Source organism: Temnothorax longispinosus, chromosome 5 (genome assembly GCF_030848805.1).
Source record: "Temnothorax longispinosus isolate EJ_2023e chromosome 5, Tlon_JGU_v1, whole genome shotgun sequence".
Classification (NCBI taxonomy): Eukaryota; Metazoa; Arthropoda; class Insecta; order Hymenoptera; family Formicidae; genus Temnothorax; species Temnothorax longispinosus.
Window position 1 is genome coordinate 16,402,341 of NC_092362.1, and position 18,861 is coordinate 16,421,201.

Here is an 18,861-nt window from a genome sequence, read left to right on the forward strand (position 1 = left end):
ATTACTGTCTCCATTCGCTGCCATCTTTCCCCTTTCCAAACCTTGTTAAAATCCCTTGACCCAATCCTCTAGCTCTCCTCCCCTCCCCCATCCACACTTTTCGCGGTTTCGTCTGCCCTACTACTAGGACCTAGATAGGGTACGTGATCAACTTCAAACTCGAAATGGCCGTGGGCCTGCAGCGTAGCTGTAGGGGTGATTTAACGGCCCGCAGGCTGGATTCGACCCGCGTGAAAATTTCGAAATTATTTATAAGTATAAATATAAATATAAATATTATATATATATATATATATATATATATATATATATATATGTTATTCAAATTTATTTTTTAATTTCACATTTCATACATACCTGTAAATGATCATGTGACTCTAACGTTGTAAGTAAAATGACTATGTGACTCTAAAAGTGATAAATGACTTTAAATTAAGTAAAAATATCTAATTCTAAATAAATATGTGATTATATGAAGCCATTGGTACTATCTGAATAAATATTTTCTTGGATCTAAATATTTTTTTTTCAGTGCCCGTACCGTCGTCCACTCGTGGCTTTTCTTTTCACGCTTTTTCCAATCTCGCGGACACTTCGGCTTTTCCGGAGAAATCAAGAGTGCGTCTCGTCTCACGCGATCTCCCTTGCCCTACTTCCAGCACTCATTAGTGTGTGCTTTTTTACAACGCAATTTCCGCAAGTGTCCGCCACACCTATTTCCCATCCTCTCCTACGAGGCAGAATAATAATAGTAATAATCGATATATAGTGTTACGACGCGTATCTCGCGGTCTGCAGATTCGTCTCGCGAAGACACGCGCAGATTTAACTCTGCATCCCGCTAACCGCGGACTCCTGACAATGAACTAGATAGACGAGCTGCGACGTGTACGTATGTGTATGCGTGTCTAGGTTAGTAGTGACAACTTTATATCCACCTGACATATTAAATGAGATTGTCGCGACGAAGAGCGTTTCTCATTCCTCGCAGCTACGCGAGTAGCTTAACTATTCGGATGTATCGTGTCGGATGTCTTTTTTAATCGTAACACTTATTCCCTCTAAAACTAGAGTTTTAACACAGACGTATCTATAAATATAGAAATTATCTTTCATTTTTATTTGAAAATTTGCATATCACAATTGAAGCGAAACTGTTATAATCGCGTAAGGGAAAAATTGCATGGGATTGCGACATCTGGCTCCTCTCGTATTTTTAATCTCAATTGAAAACGAAGTGCGCTGGCAGAATAAATAAAACTAAAAATTTATGCAAGAATTTTAGACTCATCACTCGCTAACTCTCATACGCGTTTCATCCAAAATCTCCGTATTGTGTCTTGATACGCATGACAGACGGCGAGTGCGAGCGCTGCTGCGCATCGATTATCGACATCATCCTATTTCCAATGTTGCATATTTATCAGCAATACGTGGCAATGATCCACATAATCCTTCTCGATGGAAGCATTGAGCTGTCATTCCTCTCCTCATTAAACACGACGCGGGCGATGAGAATTAAAATTGCACAGCTGGCCGGCTTCGGCCAGGCAAAGGATATACCTGCACGGTTCGATAGGTGGAAAACGTCGCCGACCGAAAAAGCGTTCTGAGACAAAGAGATCTAGAGAACCTGCAGCGTTAGGAAAATATCACTTTCTTGAGAAAGAAAAAAATCAGCGATCTCTCCGCAGCCGAGATGCTCCGACTGCAGATTCGCGGACGAGTTTCACAGGCCGGAAGACTCGGCGAGATTTAACGTCTCGATCAGCTGAAATCGCTCGAAATTCAACATACTCCGATATTATCCAAATCTCGCGTGTCTCGCAATCGTTGGACCGTCGCCGACCCGATCAGTTTCCGTCCCGTATATCGATCGAAAATCCGCGCGCGATCGGCACCGAGGGAGGGGACCTATAAATAAATCTCGCGAGAACGTAATCGGCGCAGCTCGTTGTTTTTCTGTTTTCACGATCAAGTTTGCCCGACCGAGAGGGGCTGGCTAGCCGAGCCGCTGACACTGGCATTGGCCTACTCTCTCTCCAGCGTCGTTCACTCTCCTGCTTCGCGCTCGTGTTCTCACTCTCTTTCGTTTCGTGCTCGGGACAAAACAACGCGGTGCGCGCCTCCATTTTCCACCATCGCGCTTTTCTCCTTCGCCCCTTCCGGCCACCGCTTTCCCTACCGCTCAGTAACTGAATTCGTTCCGTACTATTTACATTTTCCTACCGAAAAAAACTTTTATTATAGACAGCCACTTTGAAATAAAGAACATCCGATATTTCGATCTCAATAATACACGGGGCTTTTTTCAGATAAATGAAATAACAGAGGTAAAGATAATTAAATGAACATTTTTGAGAAGATGAGAAAATTAATCGTGTTATTATTTAATTTCGGATTATTACTTTGTAAATTAAATCAAGGTCAGACCAATCTACATTTATAAGTGTTTTGATTTCAGTCGGCAAAAATTATGATATTCTACTTCTCTTTTTACTAAAGAGAATGCATCAATTTTAAATGCAATCTAAGTAGGAATACACCGCAAGTTGTATTCTTAAAATTCACCGCTTTGTCGGTTCCCTGATATCATTCTTATTAACTTCGCGTATCTATCGGCACGACGCTGACAGCACGTTGCAGGATGTCAGTGATAGTAAATAGATTGGCACATAAATCAACCGAAAGAGAGAAAGAGAGAAGAACGACGTGCCTGGTGCACGCTGCACGACGATCCGTCCGACTCGACCTGGTTTCCAGCAAGAAAAGTCGTTCGCTTCTTGCTGTGCTCAAGATCGAAGAGGAGACCGCGCCGCCGCGGCGCGCCGTTACGAGTGGCAGGACGCTCTTCCCGATTCTGGACGGTGGAAAGCATCACTCTTCTTCTCCCTTCTTCCGCGGTCGCCTCTCGCTCGGCTCTCCCGGCTCTCCCCCTCGTTCTGTTATGAAAGTGCCGCAAGTGGAGCACGCCTGTGCTGACAACAAAGCTATACTTTTATTTATAACTGGCCGACTTACGCCGCGCCGCGAGCCCCGGGCCCCCGCTGATAGACGAGAGAACGGGTCGTTAGATCGGGCAGACGGCGCGGCCGCGGATCCGCCGCGCCGGGAGTCGCCGCGCGACATGGACGAGAGAGTGGAAAAATGGATGCGGAGCCGAGAGAGTGCGAGAGCTGCGCGCGAGAAAAATCTCGACGGGTAATTCCCTCGCGGCGAGAGAGCTGCGGCCGGTCGGAAGAACGACACCGGACGGACGAACGGCGCTTCCACCGACGGAAGAATTCGTTTTCCTTTTGCGGACGCGCCGACCCGCGCCGCGCCGCGAGATCGATGCGAGAGAGGCGCAACGGGCACGCGAGAGAGACCGGGCGAGAGTACTATCCCAGATGTTCAACGGACTTTCCAATAAAAGTTCCAGTAATTTGTTGCGATATGATGAATTCGGGTCCGATCGGCCGTTGAGTTTCTCCATATTGCACGGAACGTTGATTAGGTTTACACCGAGCGATTTACCGTTTAACGTACCTACTGTTGAAACTTGGATATCCAATAAAGAGCAAGAAGTATACGTTGTATCTGCGATGATTTTAAATTAACGAATTAATTAAGTCACTACTCATTCAAGCATCCTCTTTAAGAGGATTTAAGTTTCGAGATTCTCTAACGATTTCCTGTTTCTCCTTCTTGACACTGTGATTTTTTCAGGAACACATCTCAAGTGTCATTAGCGTCTGCTCGTTCTGTAAGAATGAGTGTAACAAAAAGTGGACAATTTTTTGGATACTTTAAAACTATCTTTTCTTTTGTATCTCTATGTGTTACTAAATTAATAGGCAAAATGATAAATGTCTTTAAAGGAGAGTTTGGTAGGAATGTAATGCACAATTTAAAAATAATTTTTTAAAATTACTGCCATTATAACGTCAGATATAAAGGTCAATTAATTTGACAAAATGCCAAATAGATTTTTGTTCGATTCGCAATTCAGCGAAAACTCGAAAGAGTCGCGTTACCCTGAATGATTGGCAAAAGCGTCATCTCGAGAGTCCGCGAGATGATGGCAGAGAGAAAAGCGGTGGAATCGAAAGGAAGATCGGTAGGAGCTAACTAGCGCGACGCGTTAACCGGCGCACTTATTAGGGAATTGCACTTTCTTTCACGGTTGGCGCGCCGAGGACGGCCGAAGGTGAGAAGAACGAGGAAACCGACCTCCGGTGCAACGACCCGCCGCGAAGTGTGTCGGTTGTGGGCGCACGCAATCGTCGCAACGATTTTGAAAAATGGCCGTCCCACTTCTGCAAGGGAGTACTTTCACGGTCGCTAACCCCGCGACTGAGAGGATCGTGCTTGATCTCGACACGACAAGCGCTACCCGCGCTTGTGCGCCGTAAAACTGGCCGGGTTCACGGACTCTCTAACGGAGAGGACCACTCTGGCCGTTTGCCGTAAATCGCCGAGTGTGATCTCGCCGAACGACGCATCGGCGACGTAGAAAAATAATAGTGTCCCCGGGGAGATTCATGCGATCGTAGGCCGGTATTCACATAGTCAAATTCTGAATGGCCGTTATTCATAATCCGATATTCATAATCCGTTCGTATATTTAAAATCGTCTTAAATAGTGTCTCGAGGGGCCATACGGTCATTTCATTGGCTGGATGAAGTTTTAAGAATGACCAGATTTCTATAGACTTTGGTCAAGAATTTGACCAGACTTAAGACGATCTTAAATATAAGATTGGATTACCACCCGTAGATTAATCGGGAAAATCGACCGAATTTGACTGCTTTCAAAGTTATCGAAACGGAGAATAAGTATAATAAAGGTTTCCACTAATATTGATTGACACTCTAACAGTTGATTTATCTTTCCAACACAGATTTTAGGAAGAAACAGGAAGCCATTCAATATTAATTAATATTTGTCAGAATGGCATTACAAATCAAAGAAATGTTGGCAGTCAAACCAAGTGACTTTTATATTTGACGCTTATATGTGGCAATAAATTTAAAAATTATATCTTTAAATTATGCATCACGATCCTACCAGACTCTTCTTCAAAGACATTCGTTATTTTGTCTATCAATTTAGTAATATAGAGATACAAAAGAAAGAGGGTAATTTTGAAGTTTCTACAAAATTGTCTACTTTTTTGCAACGCTGATTCTTACAGAAACGAGCAAATATCAAGCCAATGCAGAAGTGTGTCTAGAGATATTTTTAACCATTAATCATATAATCGAAATCTGAGGAACACAGAAAATAAGAATTTTAGAATGTAATAACATGCGCTCAGTATGTAAAATATAAACTAATAATTGAATTGACTGAAATTTCACACGTGGCAAATTCTCTTGCCTAAAAACAATAGTATAAAAGAAATTTGTTAATTGAATTTAATCGTTTGCAATATAAACTGTAAGCGTTTCAAAAAACTACCGTATAAGCATTACATTCATTAGAGAAAGATACTTCCTAAATGGTTGATAAGGTAAGAAATCGATAATTGATGTTAACGCGGAGCAAATTAAACAAAGGATGTAAGCATAGACTCTATGGCTGTAAGCGATACTTGTGGAAAATATGACGAACAAAATTCAAAGAGGATTTAGGAGCGAAGAATCATGACGGGGAGTCGTGTGGAAGTACAGATAGAAATCGGGCGCAAAAGTGGAAAGAAAAAAGGCAAGGGATTGCCTTTGCCTTTTATCTTTCCCTTTTAATAGTTCCTTGCCTTTCTTTCCATTTTTGCGCCCTAAAAGGGAAAACATGTGAATTAAGGAAAGATTAATTCTTTTGGTATCACAAGCGTTGGACTACAAGAAGATTCTTTCGATCATTGTGTCGGCAAACGGACAAATATCGCGTATAGATTATTTTATTTTATATATATATTTTTAATAAACTTGGTTTCTTGAGATAAAGTGAGTAAAAGTTAATTGGAAAACTCCAAGCGATACAAAACAGAATTGTTCTCAAGATAAAATCCACTTGTGCGTGCCTCGTCAAAACGATCACGAGCACGTCGTGAATCTTCGACGGAGATCTTTTTCACGTGTTTCTTATCCCCTTTCTCTCTTCACTCTTTTCTCTCTCTTCCTCTCGGCGGTTTATCTGAACGAGCGCGCGCGCCGATTTTTCGTCCTAGGTCGCGCGCGTCGCGGGGATTTCCCTCGGTTTCTCAACTTTTATCCTCGCGCGGATCGCCGCGATCCACGGGGCCCACTTTTCACCATGAATTCTCACGATATCGTGCTCGGAAAGTAGCGAAAACGTGTTCGAGGATTTCTTTCCTTTCCCCCCCGCAGCGCTCCGTACGACGCTCCGGGAGGTTCGCTGCGCCGGCCGGCTCGCTTTTGCAAAGTCCGCCATGCACGGAGAATAAAACTGTCATCTCGAAAGTTGGCCTACTATCTCCGCGATCGCGATAATAGCCCCCGCAGCCGCGAGACGTGTCTTCCTTCTCTCCTTGCGACGACGCGACGGTCTCTAATGCGCCACGGAAAAACGAAGCTGCCGCGGATCTCTTCGCATCTTCCGCGACCGCATCTACTTTTCTCCCGGGGCAAGTATGGGAAGAAAGATGCGAAGAAAGATACCAAGACTTGAGAAAAATAACCGATAAAATATCATGATGAAGAATATGAATTTTTTAAGAAGAACTGTTAGGGAAGAATTATTTATTGGCTTTAATTAGAAATATCATTATCTGTAAGAAATAAAAAATTCACCGACCTTTGCGGGAGCATTTATAAGTTTAAAATTGTCTTTATTGTGAAGATTATTGAAATAAAAAACCTATAAGATAAAGAATCTATAAGATAGAAGACTGACTACAAAACACAAAGTTTACTAGTGCTAGCATACTAGTGTTTCTTCAATGCTTCAATAAATTTCAGCAATATTCGTTAAAGAATGTTCTATATATTTGTAAGAACATTAAAACTTGTAAGAAATTAATATTAATTTTACATACCACTAACAATTCTCTTAGAATTTATCGCGGTTTCTTTTGTATTATCGTCGTCCGGTTGTATTTGATTGATAGGATATCTTATATGCCATACATTTCTTTACAGTACCAAACCGAAAGCAATTTATCTCAAGGATTATCTAGGATATAGGATCGAGCTCTTCCGTTCGAGCGACTCATAGCAATGCGAAAGGTACGGAGATGCGTCATAGGAAATAATATACGGAGGAATCTCCATATTTTGAGATTAATGGTAGCATCGTGCACTTGAAAAAAATTCTGCTGCGTCATCCTATAAAAGGAAATAAAATATAATATTGCCATGATTTTCGTATAACCATATTTCCATTTTATGCAGGTAGTAGAGCACTTTTATTGAACGGCCGGCACTACAAGTAATGGCCTTATGCTATCGTCGAACTTTCAGATCAATACGCAGCTTGCGATGCATTAATTTAAATATTACAATTTTTAGGGGGTAAAATTAAGTTCTACAATCAACATCATGAATCTGAATTTACATTTTGGATTTCTATCTTTTTTTCTTTGAGACTCAGGAAAAATGTTGAAGATATAAAATCAATAGTGCGCGTTTTGCCCTTTGCATGTTCCAAATTAAAGGAGCGCTCGCAAAAAATCTTTTAACAGCTTTCATAAAATTTTGTGTTCTGACTGACGTAGCTCCGTAATTGAAATAGCTAATTTTGTTATGGACATAAATCCGAATTGAAATCGATCTTTCAGAATTCAATAAACAAGCTTAACGAAAGTCAAACAGAAAGGTGTTACTATTCATGGTATTACGTTTGGAAATAAAGTCACATCGTACATTTTAAGAAGACCTTTAAGGAACCTTTCCTGCCGTTTAACTGTATTTACCAAAGTTCCGAATAGATATGGATTTATTGCGCAACATTGCGTCAAAACGAACGGTACAACGTAACGTGGAAATTACCGAATTTATTCCGAGCCCGACCTCGAAGCCGCCCTACGTCGTCTCTCCTCACGACCGAGTCGACGATCGGATGCAAATGCGTGCAAGTCGTGCCATGTGGCACCTGCCGCATACTCAGAACGGGCACGACCTTGACATGCTTGACTCGGAGGCATCTTCAATCTCAGACAGCTCAGACATTCCTAGTTTGCAACGTTGACACCGAAAGATTTCTCATTAACACCAAGAACTGCTGAAACTTTGTAATTATTCAGGATGTCGTCTTGTATCACGTTCAATATCACGTTCAAGTAAAGTATCGTCAACTTTCGAATTTTTAACTGAATTTTGTATGAAGGTACTCTCTTTAATGCTGGAAACTCGGACGCTGCCATTAAAAATGCATCTCGATCGATGCCGAACTTTTGGCTGAACTAAAAATGCGTCTCAATCTGCGAGCGATTAAGAAAAATTACATCGTAAGCTGGGTCATGCACCTGTTATAAGTTAAAATTGTAGATATGCGATGCAAATATCTGTTTAAACACACTTTCGATGTTGGGGGAGCGGAAATAAGAAGAGGTATCAAGTATCAACACTTTTAATCGGGAGGAAATATAACTTTATACAATCGCAATCGCATCGCGATTGCAGGAGTTTGCACGATCGTCAGAAACGCGGAGAGAACGAAGAGAGGCTCTGTTATACGAAACGATTTCTCGTGTTTCGTTTGCCACGAACGACGATTACCCTCTCGATGCCCGCGAGATAGCACCTACACGTTTCGCGAATCGTTGGATACATTTATGCAAATAACTCGATCGCGTTCCTACCCCGGAGAATTTCGGAATTTTGCTTTGATTTGTCCGAAGCGACTTTAAAGCGCGGCGCAATTTCAACCGCATTTGACTTACATCGGGCGATTCGGTTTGCGTGTATGAACTATCTCGGGTGTATCTAACGCCATGGCACGTGCGATCCAAAGCGCTGACGGCGGGCAGAAATTCTTCCTTGAAGTTCAACGGTCTAAATCGGATTCCTGTCGGGAGTCTACGAAGAGTTTCCCCTTTCAAGCGTAATTCACCGGCTGGACGAATACGCGAACACTCGCCCAAGTGGATGCACGTCTATCGATCTTTTCGGCCATGTCGAGAAGTGGAGATCACTGTGACGAGGACTCGCAAATGGGCTGGTTCTCGCCCGTCCTACGCGCTAATTCTGCTCGTTGAATGATACTTCGCGCTTATTACTCCCCGAAGACTCATTACTCCGTTAATTAATCCGTTTGGAAGCAACGCAAGCCACTAACGAATGAAATTAGCGCGCTCAACTTCGGGGACTTGAAAGCGTGTCAGAAATTTTGGCACAACGCCTGCTGTAGCATGAACTTAATGGGAAACTTAAAGGGGAAAGTTAATTAATTGCGTTTCGGTTGGTTGGTCAACTGTAATGTTAAAGATAAACTGTAATTAAACTGTATAATGTTGAAATAATTCTGTCGATATATATCAGTCTCATATATCAATATAAATTACATGTTCTTGAATAATCTTAAAATCACAAGTATATCAATAGTTACATTTTAACAGTCTTTATTAATACACTTCAACATTAAACGTGTAAAAATATCATAGCTTATCTACTTTAATTTAAAATGTATGTACGAAAAGAGGAAGATTGAACATCAAAATATCATCTACATTATATTTTATATAAACGATAATCAAAAAAATCATTTTAATATAATATATAATAAAATATATGAAATATTTTATATATTTAAATATATTATTGATTTTATTATTAAAAATGAACTAAATATTTAATATTTTAATAACAAAATAAAATGCCGTGAGAAAGTTTCGTGAATTTTCACTGGTAATCTGATCGGTTTATCAAGGAACAGACAAGTCATAAATCATAATAGTCGAAGAACTTAACGACAAGAATGTTTTAACAAGAATCAATTCCCTCTAGGCAGATACGCAAATATACGCGTGGTCGCCTTTTCAATCTTTCCCAGACCGTAAACATCCTCGTCTTCATCGAAAGCACTCATATTACTCATTTATTGTCGTAAAACGCGTTAGCTTCGTTCGCGTGCGACAACCGGAAGGTAATTCGAGCGTGTGGGGATTTTCATTGTGATAGAAAAAAAAACGATACTCTTGCGTATAACCATCTGTGCAATTTATAAAAGTGGCGATCAACATGTGACTCGCCGTCAAGAACACTTCCACCACCGTAAATCGTAAGCTGCGATTTATCTTGGTGGATTTTCGTGGACATGTTATTCCTGAATCCGTATAAAAGATGAGCCACTCTGCTCGCGGGGCACGTATTTCTGATTATTCTCGAGATTGAAAGAAAGAGAAAAAACTACAAATAATAACCATAATCCAGAAAATATAAAACAAAGCCAGAGCTAGAATTTTAGATTTACTATTCGTGTGAGAATTCAAGACAGAATATTCGTGCATTAGAATACATGAATATGTGAAAATGTACGGTTCTGTCCTAATTAAATGAATAATAAAACGAATAGAATTCTGTCGAATCTCTGACGCGAATCTGGCGTCAGGGAAAAATCGCGAGACTACGCTTTTGATATTAGAGAGTTAAACAAACAACAATAGAGCAACGAGGCGGATATTTGATCGCAAAACTGCCGAATAAGGGTTCGCTTGTTTGTTTCTTTGTTTGTTTCCGTAGTAAATAAAAGGAAGCGCAGAGTCGGCAGTGCATCTCGCAAGCCTATAAGTAGTTCGCAGCTCGCGTCGCATTTTGCCGTCGCACACGCGGCATATGTATGTACATCGGTGGTGACGCAGTATGCCAACGACGGGGGTGCCCGGGGGTGGATAGACGGTTTAGCGCGAACATGCCGCTCGAGGGAGGACCACCCGGCACTCCCGGCAGCACCCAAGAGAAAGAGAGAGAGAGGAAGAGAGAGAGAGAGAGAGAATAAGGGGGGAGGGGGTCGAGGGAGACGGGGGCGGACGTGACGGACGCGCGAGGACGCGGGTGCGAGTGCGGGCGACGTCGACGTCTGCATGCGCCGCTGCGACGGCGCCGTATAGTACTGCAACCCGCCACTCGCCATGGCCTTCTCGGCGCCAGTTTCTATCTCCGCATGTCTGACTCAGGAGCCGGCGGAGTACGGGTTCACACGGGTTTGTCGGCAGCGTCGTTCCTCCATCTCGTCTCCCCGTCAACAGAATGGTAAGTCGATCGACGGAACCCGGAGTGTCTCGCCTTACGTACCTGCTACCTTACTCCTTGTTATATCTCGTATTACCCAAAACGGCCGCGCGCACAGTAAGAGATCTCTTCCAAGAATTAAGGTTGGGGTTGTTGCTCGGACCGGAAAGAAATTGTATGGCCGTAAGAAAGTCCCTTAACAAAAAAGAAAAGAAATGACATGGGGGTTCTCGGACAAGAGAGACTCGGATCGGATCTCGGGCGCGTGCTGCATCATATTCTCTCCTCGCGGGATATCTCGCGCGCGCGGGTTTTCGGTGCGTTGACGGAGGTGCGTGACCGCAACCAGACGTGCCGCAGCTGCGACACGTCGTCTGCTGTTCTGTCATCTGTTTTACTTGCAACTGGTTAGCCGCGTGTAACGGAAATCGCCTTCGGGCGAAGGCAACTGGCACAAACTGGGCGGCTGCAGTCGGCGGAGTTAAATCGAACGGCGGTCGGCGAGCAATAGAGGAGACGCGAGACGCAGAAAATGCGGTATCCGCCCTGCACTTAATGCGACGCGCTTTAATATAATGACAGGAAGGACGAGGGATCGGGTCCGGTCCGGTCGCGTCGGTGTGCGGTTTAGTCTCACGGTTACGAAATTTACCGCATGATCGCAGCACGTGACGGGAAGGCCCCTTGCGCTGATATCCTCAAAGTTTTAACGTCATCTGATGTTTGTGCTTTTTTTTATTTTTATTTTTATTTGTGTCCCGTTGGACACGTTTGTATTGCGACTGAAATCTTACTTCCAACGCGTTGCGTAACGCTTTGAAAAGTTAATTCGCGTCGATATTAGTCCACCTAGTTGCTCTAATTTCTAATTGCGTCGCATTCAATCTGAGAATTCGAAATGTCAGGGAAGAACGGGTCTTTCTAATGGCCAATTTCTACCAATGTAGATTAACTTTAATCTCGGTTTAACTTACTTTTTATCTTTTTTCTAATTGTTAGAACTGGAGAGACATAAAGTAAGATAAACCGAGATTAAAGTTAATCCGCATTAATAGAAATGGACCTAAGTCGTTATAAAACTATAACAAATGGTGCGACGTATCACGATTTTTGTAATTAATTTTTTCGCGTCTAGTAACATATATATGTTTAAAAGTTATATTTTTTTATAAATATTGTTATCAAGATCAAATAGGATTCATTCAAAAGAAAATTGCATAAATTTTAACTAAAATATATGAAATGTTAATACTATCGTGAAATACAAGAAATTATTTGCGTAATAGTAGATCCAAAAGTTCTCATACTAATGATAAAAGGTTTTTGCGCAGCATTATCTTCCCGCGACTATTACTTAAATTACATTTTTGATGATATACATTTCGGAAAACATACCGTGTTATATAAGGTATAAATGAAACTCGCGAGTTTCTTATGTTTCTTATCCAAATTATAGCACTGTTACGTTTCTCAAAGAAACAAATTATAATGTTTTTATTATTATTATTATTATTATTAATTATTATGTTTCTCAAAGAAACATAACAGTGCTGTAATTTGGATACGTCATTCGTATTAATATACATCGTTTCGTCATATTCTATCATATGACTTTATGACTTTCTATTATTTTATTATATTTTCTATTATATTGTTTTATAAATTGATTTACATTTTACAATTCTGATAATCCCAATAGTAAATTTTCATTAAAATTTGAAGAAATGTTTTGCATTCGCTATATTGAATCTGTCACTTTAGATTTTTTTGTGATTTGATCGTTCTCTGTCTCAGTGATCTTAAAAATCCTGTAATAATGTATTATGATACTTGAATCATCTTTTTTACAATTAAATATTCTCGATTTAGAAGGAAAAGAAATGGCTCATGTGAAATTGCGTTCAGAACATTCGTAATTTTGAAAGCACTATGTGATATATTCGGTCTAAAGATCATCAATATGCATCTGCTCGTGCGGACATATTGATCATTTAATGAAATATACAGATCACACTCGTGTTTGCACGACCAGTCCTATTCCGTATTAGTAATTCTATTCCGTAGTAATTAAAACCAGGAAATGAAACCCCGCGCATTTCGTATTCGAGTATTTGTAGAATGTCCGCTCGGGAATTGGCGGTATCGATCTGTTTTTCTTTACTCGTGGGAGATTAAGCCGCTTTCGAAAGAGTTCTGAATGCGACGTGAAACTAACAATAAGTAGCACAACTTACTGTTCCTTAACTTATTGAGCCACAAAGCTTTTGAGCTTTCTTACAAAACAAATCGCAAACTGTACGATACTTTCGTATACACTTGAGATTATTTTCCATTCTGTGTCCTATATATATGAACGCATATGCGGTAGAGAGAGATACTTATAAGAATGTATATATTTGTATATCAGAAAAGATTACAACAGCTTTACACAGTTATGGTTCCTTTAATTTTTTTTATAATTCTATAAAATTGAGATTTCTTTAAAAATTGTGGTTTTTTTAATTTTGTATGATTCTATAAAATCGCGATATTGATTAAAGTGTCATTGAAATTAATAAGGTATGAATATTAATTAAAATATCGCGCGCAGTTTCATCTCGTACCCTAGTATAACCCAATAATAGGAATCTTTGTCCTACGCAGAAATTTACTATAATAAGCCGAGCCTTTGTGTCTACGGCAGAAAAGTCGACTGCAGTCGATAAAGCTTCGATGCCTTTAAAGTGTATTTACCGTTGTATCCTTCAGGAAACCTAATCGGATTAAGATTAGGATGATGGATTTCATTCCGCGCCAATAGTCAATAACAGATGATAGTCACAGATGGACAATCAGATTTTGTACCCAAGATGTTACTAATAAATTTCCTGCAATTTAAATTGTGTATATGTCGCAAGGTTTCGTGTAATTCGCTTTTTTTTCCCCAAAAATTCCTAGGGAATCCACAAAAAACTGGGATACTGTGGAATAAATAAAAATTATTAATTTAAATATAAATATAATTTATATAAATATAAATTCACGTAATTATATTTATATTTATATATAAGTCACAATACATTTATAAATATAAATTCACAGTTTTACTGACAGAACTTAGGATTTTGCAAAATCACTAGTAAGATATTGTGTAATTTTTATTCATTCCACAATATCGCGGTTTTTTGTGGATTCCCTAGAAATTTTGGAAAAAAAAAACGAATTACACGAAATCCCTGCGACATATATACATATAACGGAAACATGTTTGAGATTTCTTCAAATTTTTGTTATAAATCAAAATTTTTAATTTAGTTTCAATTATCATAAATTGTCAGAGAGAGAGAGAGAGAGAGAGAGAGAGAGAGAGAGAGAGAGAGAGAGAGAGAGAGAGAGAGAGAGAGAGAGAGAAGCGAGTAAGTTGTTAGTCTTTCTCAAGAAATAGTAATAATGTAATATAACAAGCGGCAAAAATTTCTCAAAGATTATAATAGCAAATTCATACATTTGCGTTTATATTCGACGCCTTAGTGGTGCACAAGAAATACTCAGTTGCCGAAGTACAAATACGAGATACCTGCGCCTGTATATTTAAGGTACTTGCGGACGTGACATTGGCGAACAACCACCACCGTCATCGTACCTTCACGACGAACGGTAACCCGGAAGGCATCACGATACGCAACTTGGTAGACGGCGAGACCTTGACTTACAGCTTGGCCCTGATAAGGGGTCGTGCACCCGCGCTATGCAGTTACATTACCGTTCGGGGTCACAAGAACGTGACCTCGGAGTGGCCGATCATCGCCGGGCAATTCCGTGTTCTGGTGGATCTGGCACGCGGTCCGAACAAAATAGAACTCGAGGCGGGCGGGCATAAAAGAAGATTGGTCCTGATATACGAACCGAGAACCACCAGGCTGCGAGTGACACCGGTCTACGTCATCTGCGCGGGTCACGATGGTTATTTTCAGGTAGCGACAAGAGTAAATTATAGCTGTATATAACTATAGCGATAGTAATCCTCCGAGTAAAATGTGATAGAAATTATTTTTACAGTTTGCATGATCGCTTAAAGTCACAGATCGCCAGATTATTTCAATAATCGTATTTTAATCGATATTACTGAGACTCCGTCGCAGTCAGGAAACCTTTCGATTAGCTACAATTGATACTTAATGAACATAATGTAGATAAGTGATCGTGACTCATAAATTCAGGCTACTTGGAACGTAGCGTGCACTTCTCCAATTATCGATCGCCATTCTGTTGCATGAATAGCCATGTCGCCGTGTTAGTCTTGCCTATGTTGTTCCGGCATGATAATACGATTGTTCTCTCTTGATTGCTCAATTTCATGAAACGATTATGATCTCGCGACTTGGTCGCATCGAAGTTATCTGATAGGTCACGGTCTACGTTTTCAGGGTCCACGCAACGAGGATCGATCACCTGAGAGCGCGGCAACGAGAATAGGGCTCGGTGCCAGGCTTTTGCAGACCTTGACAGCCGAGAAGCTTCAAGAAGCCGGTTATGGTAGAAAAACCTTCCAGCTGGAAAGAGACCTGGACGGCCCGGAATGCCTGGTGATGCACAGTATGCTTCACGTGGACCAGGCGCGAGCGATGAAGCAAAGAGAACTGTGGGAGTTAATCGCACGCGAGCTGATGACCGGTCCCTTAGCGTCCAAAGATCGCAAATACCTGGCATTTTTGTCGTGCACGAGGTACCGCGGGGCGCCCAGCCCTCGCACGCACGAGGACACCTTGATGAGAACGCAGGGTCATGCGGCCCTCGGCGGAGGTGGCCTGGCGCTCTTCGGTTCGGCGTGTCTTCACACCTGGCCTACGTGTATGGCTCAGGTTGGTTAACGTTGATCGCTGACTAATGGCTCCTGCACACAGGACGTCTCGTGTGCAAGAGCCATAAGACAATTCGATGTGACAAAAAAGATCCGTGTAAATTTTGCTTCTTATTTCATACAAGATGTTACCGAAAAGAGTATTTCAAAAATAGAGTTTTTCGTATAATTTAACAGGTGTTATCGAGATTCCTGGACGCCACTGTCATCGACACCGAGCAGCTCATGGACGACAGTAATTATCGTGGCACGCACGGTGGCTGCTTGGCGACGACATTAGGCTCCGTTCTACACGAGCTTGGTCACACGTTCGATCTCGGCCACACACGAGAGGGAATAATGGGTCGAGGATTCGATTACGTCGACAGGGTTTTCGTGGGCGCGGCGGGAATCGATTTCAATCGTAATCCTATTAGAAGAGACCCCCAACACACGACTGTCGCCCTCAGTCGACCACTCAGCGTTACGGTAACTGTGCAAGAAGCCGTAATATCAAGCCCACGAAGGGGCAGATTACTCTCGGAAACATCTAGACCCGCGCCGTCGTCCACTACGAGACAGTTACCCGGAAGACTATCAGCGCCAGCTAGTCCTGAGCTTAATAGATCTCTCTCTAAAAGTCTGATCGCCTCGGAACCTCCTTCACAGCCTGATCGGACATTCTGGGGTCCATCATGCGCAGCGTTACTCGCGCACCATCGCTGGTTTAATAGCGAAATGGACAATTTTTCTAATAGGCATCATCACGAGATAGAATACGATGGGAAAAGGTGAGTTGACTGTTATCGACAATATGCTCTCGTTTTAGAACGATATAAATAATTAAGCGTCAAATGACTTTCTAACGACTAATCTCTTATAAAATTATTTACTACTCTGCTTATAGTATATCAGTAATAAAATCAAGTAAGTTTCAGCATGACTGTTTTTAATAGCTGTGATTTTATTCTCCATAAGGAATGTGGTGAGATCACGATACGGAGTACGAGTAATAGAGCTTAGAGAGACGTCGGGAGGGATGGTTGTGGGTTCCCGCCAATTTCCTGGCTTACGACCGCCTTTGGAGGCTTTAGTTCCACCACCTCCGCCCCACTGCCTCACCACTCTTACCCTCGTTGCCGAAGACTCCACCGGGAATGTGCTCAAACATCCTCTTCCTACTGCCTTTTAAAGGTCAGCAGAAACAATGATGCATAATTTTATTTTCTAGTCCGGCGAAGATTGTTACAGTTCGTAAGCAATATTGGCTTAATATACATATTGTAAATTATCCAAAGATGTTATATTTTTTATTTGTTCCTTGTTTAAAAGTTTATTAAGTATTTTAATTAAATGTGTACAGAAATAAAGTTTCTAATGATGTCTCTTACGCGCTAATTACATTTGTTAATAAATCCGCATAGAAAAACTGAGATATTTTTAGATATATATATATATTACTGTAATAAATGCAACTGAGTGAGAAAATTTGGAAAATAATATCTATGAAAATATCTACAATTTAATTTTCATGACGAGTTGTATGTAATATTTTTATTTAATTTTATGAATGTAAAATAATATCAAAATAAATCCTTAGTTTTTTTTATGTGAGAACATAACGTTAATCGTCCAGATATCAGCGATATCACAGTTTTCTTTTAGAATTATTAATCAAAATATTATACTGCCATTATATATCTTCTGCTTCTGAAAATACAAATACGATTTCGGCTGGAATGGAGATAAACGCAATTTGCACGTAAAAGTTGAAAAAATTCTGCTTTATTACTGCTATTTTATTAGAAACTCTAACAGTGAAATTTTGAAGTATTTATATTATTGATTATACTTTCAGATACAATTTGTACAGCTAAGAATCAAATAAAAGCTTCTATCCACTACATATATGTAACTGTCATATAGATGATATGGATTTTATATAATAATGTATAATGGCAGAGTCAAATGACAAATATTTGATAACACATCTTGCTCACGTACAACTCTTTCCATGTTGTCGAATATGCAGGGAACTACTTTATAATAATTTATTTTGTAACAATAGTCTCTATCGTGTCATGAGCCATAGTCTCAACTCCTATTAATGTAGACAAATTAATTCATAACATCCGTAACGTGCACAAATGCGTTGAGTATTACAAACGAGGAATATATTTAGCGTATAAGATATTGGAAGTACTTGTGTAATTATGCGTTGCGGAAATTTCATAGAGTAATCTTATAATATGTATGCAATTAGACACACGTATATAAGTAGAATTTCTAAAAAAAACAATTGACATAAAATCGGAAGTTGCTAGAGCACCTATATATCACTAACCGTTTGAGTGCCACGCAGCGCGATCATACTGTTCACTTTTCATGTCGAAAAGTGCGAACAAGCGCTGCGGCAAGCTGATAATGCGCTCAGCTTCTATTGCTATTCTCAGAATTAGGCTTTAATCGAACCCTATCGTTTTCTTTCTATTAAAAGATAAAAAATGTATATACAGTAAATGTTATTTTTACTTATCGTGACATTTATAACGCTTTCCGACGTGAAACAGGAACAGCGCGGACGCGCTGCTTGACATTTTTCCCGCAAATTTTTACGACCACCCTCAGCACTCAAACGGTTAAGCGTATATATGTACAGTATTATATCTTAAACTATTTTAATAAATTAGGCTAGTGAACCAACAATTACGAGACAATATTGTACCACCAATTCTGGCAAACTGGCAAGAATAATCTATGTATCAAATTAAAAATACAAAATTAGCTAGAAATACGACTAACAACTTTTCTACCCATTTCTCCTTCACGTTAAGCTTATGCACGGTCAATATGTGATACTACATGTGATTACCACAGTTTATAGTAAGTATATATTATATAATCAATGAACAGGCTTAATAAACTAGGAA

General features: G+C 40.5%; 1 protein-coding gene and 1 long non-coding RNA gene across 2 annotated transcripts in view; one reads left to right on the forward strand and one right to left on the reverse strand.

The window, feature by feature from the left end:
- Nucleotides 1–18,861, reverse strand: part of LOC139813966 (uncharacterized) — a 77,386-nt gene that overhangs the window by 34,196 nt on the left and 24,329 nt on the right. The gene's annotated exons all lie outside the window — the stretch shown is intronic.
- On the forward strand, nt 10,977–18,728 carry LOC139812589 (uncharacterized). The gene is made up of 5 exons (XM_071777530.1): nt 10,977–11,133; nt 14,688–15,065; nt 15,519–15,953; nt 16,130–16,722; nt 16,910–18,728. The coding sequence occupies exons 1-5, from the start codon at nt 11,131–11,133 to the stop codon at nt 17,121–17,123; spliced, it is 1,623 nt and encodes a 540-aa protein (XP_071633631.1). The 5' UTR covers nt 10,977–11,130; the 3' UTR covers nt 17,124–18,728.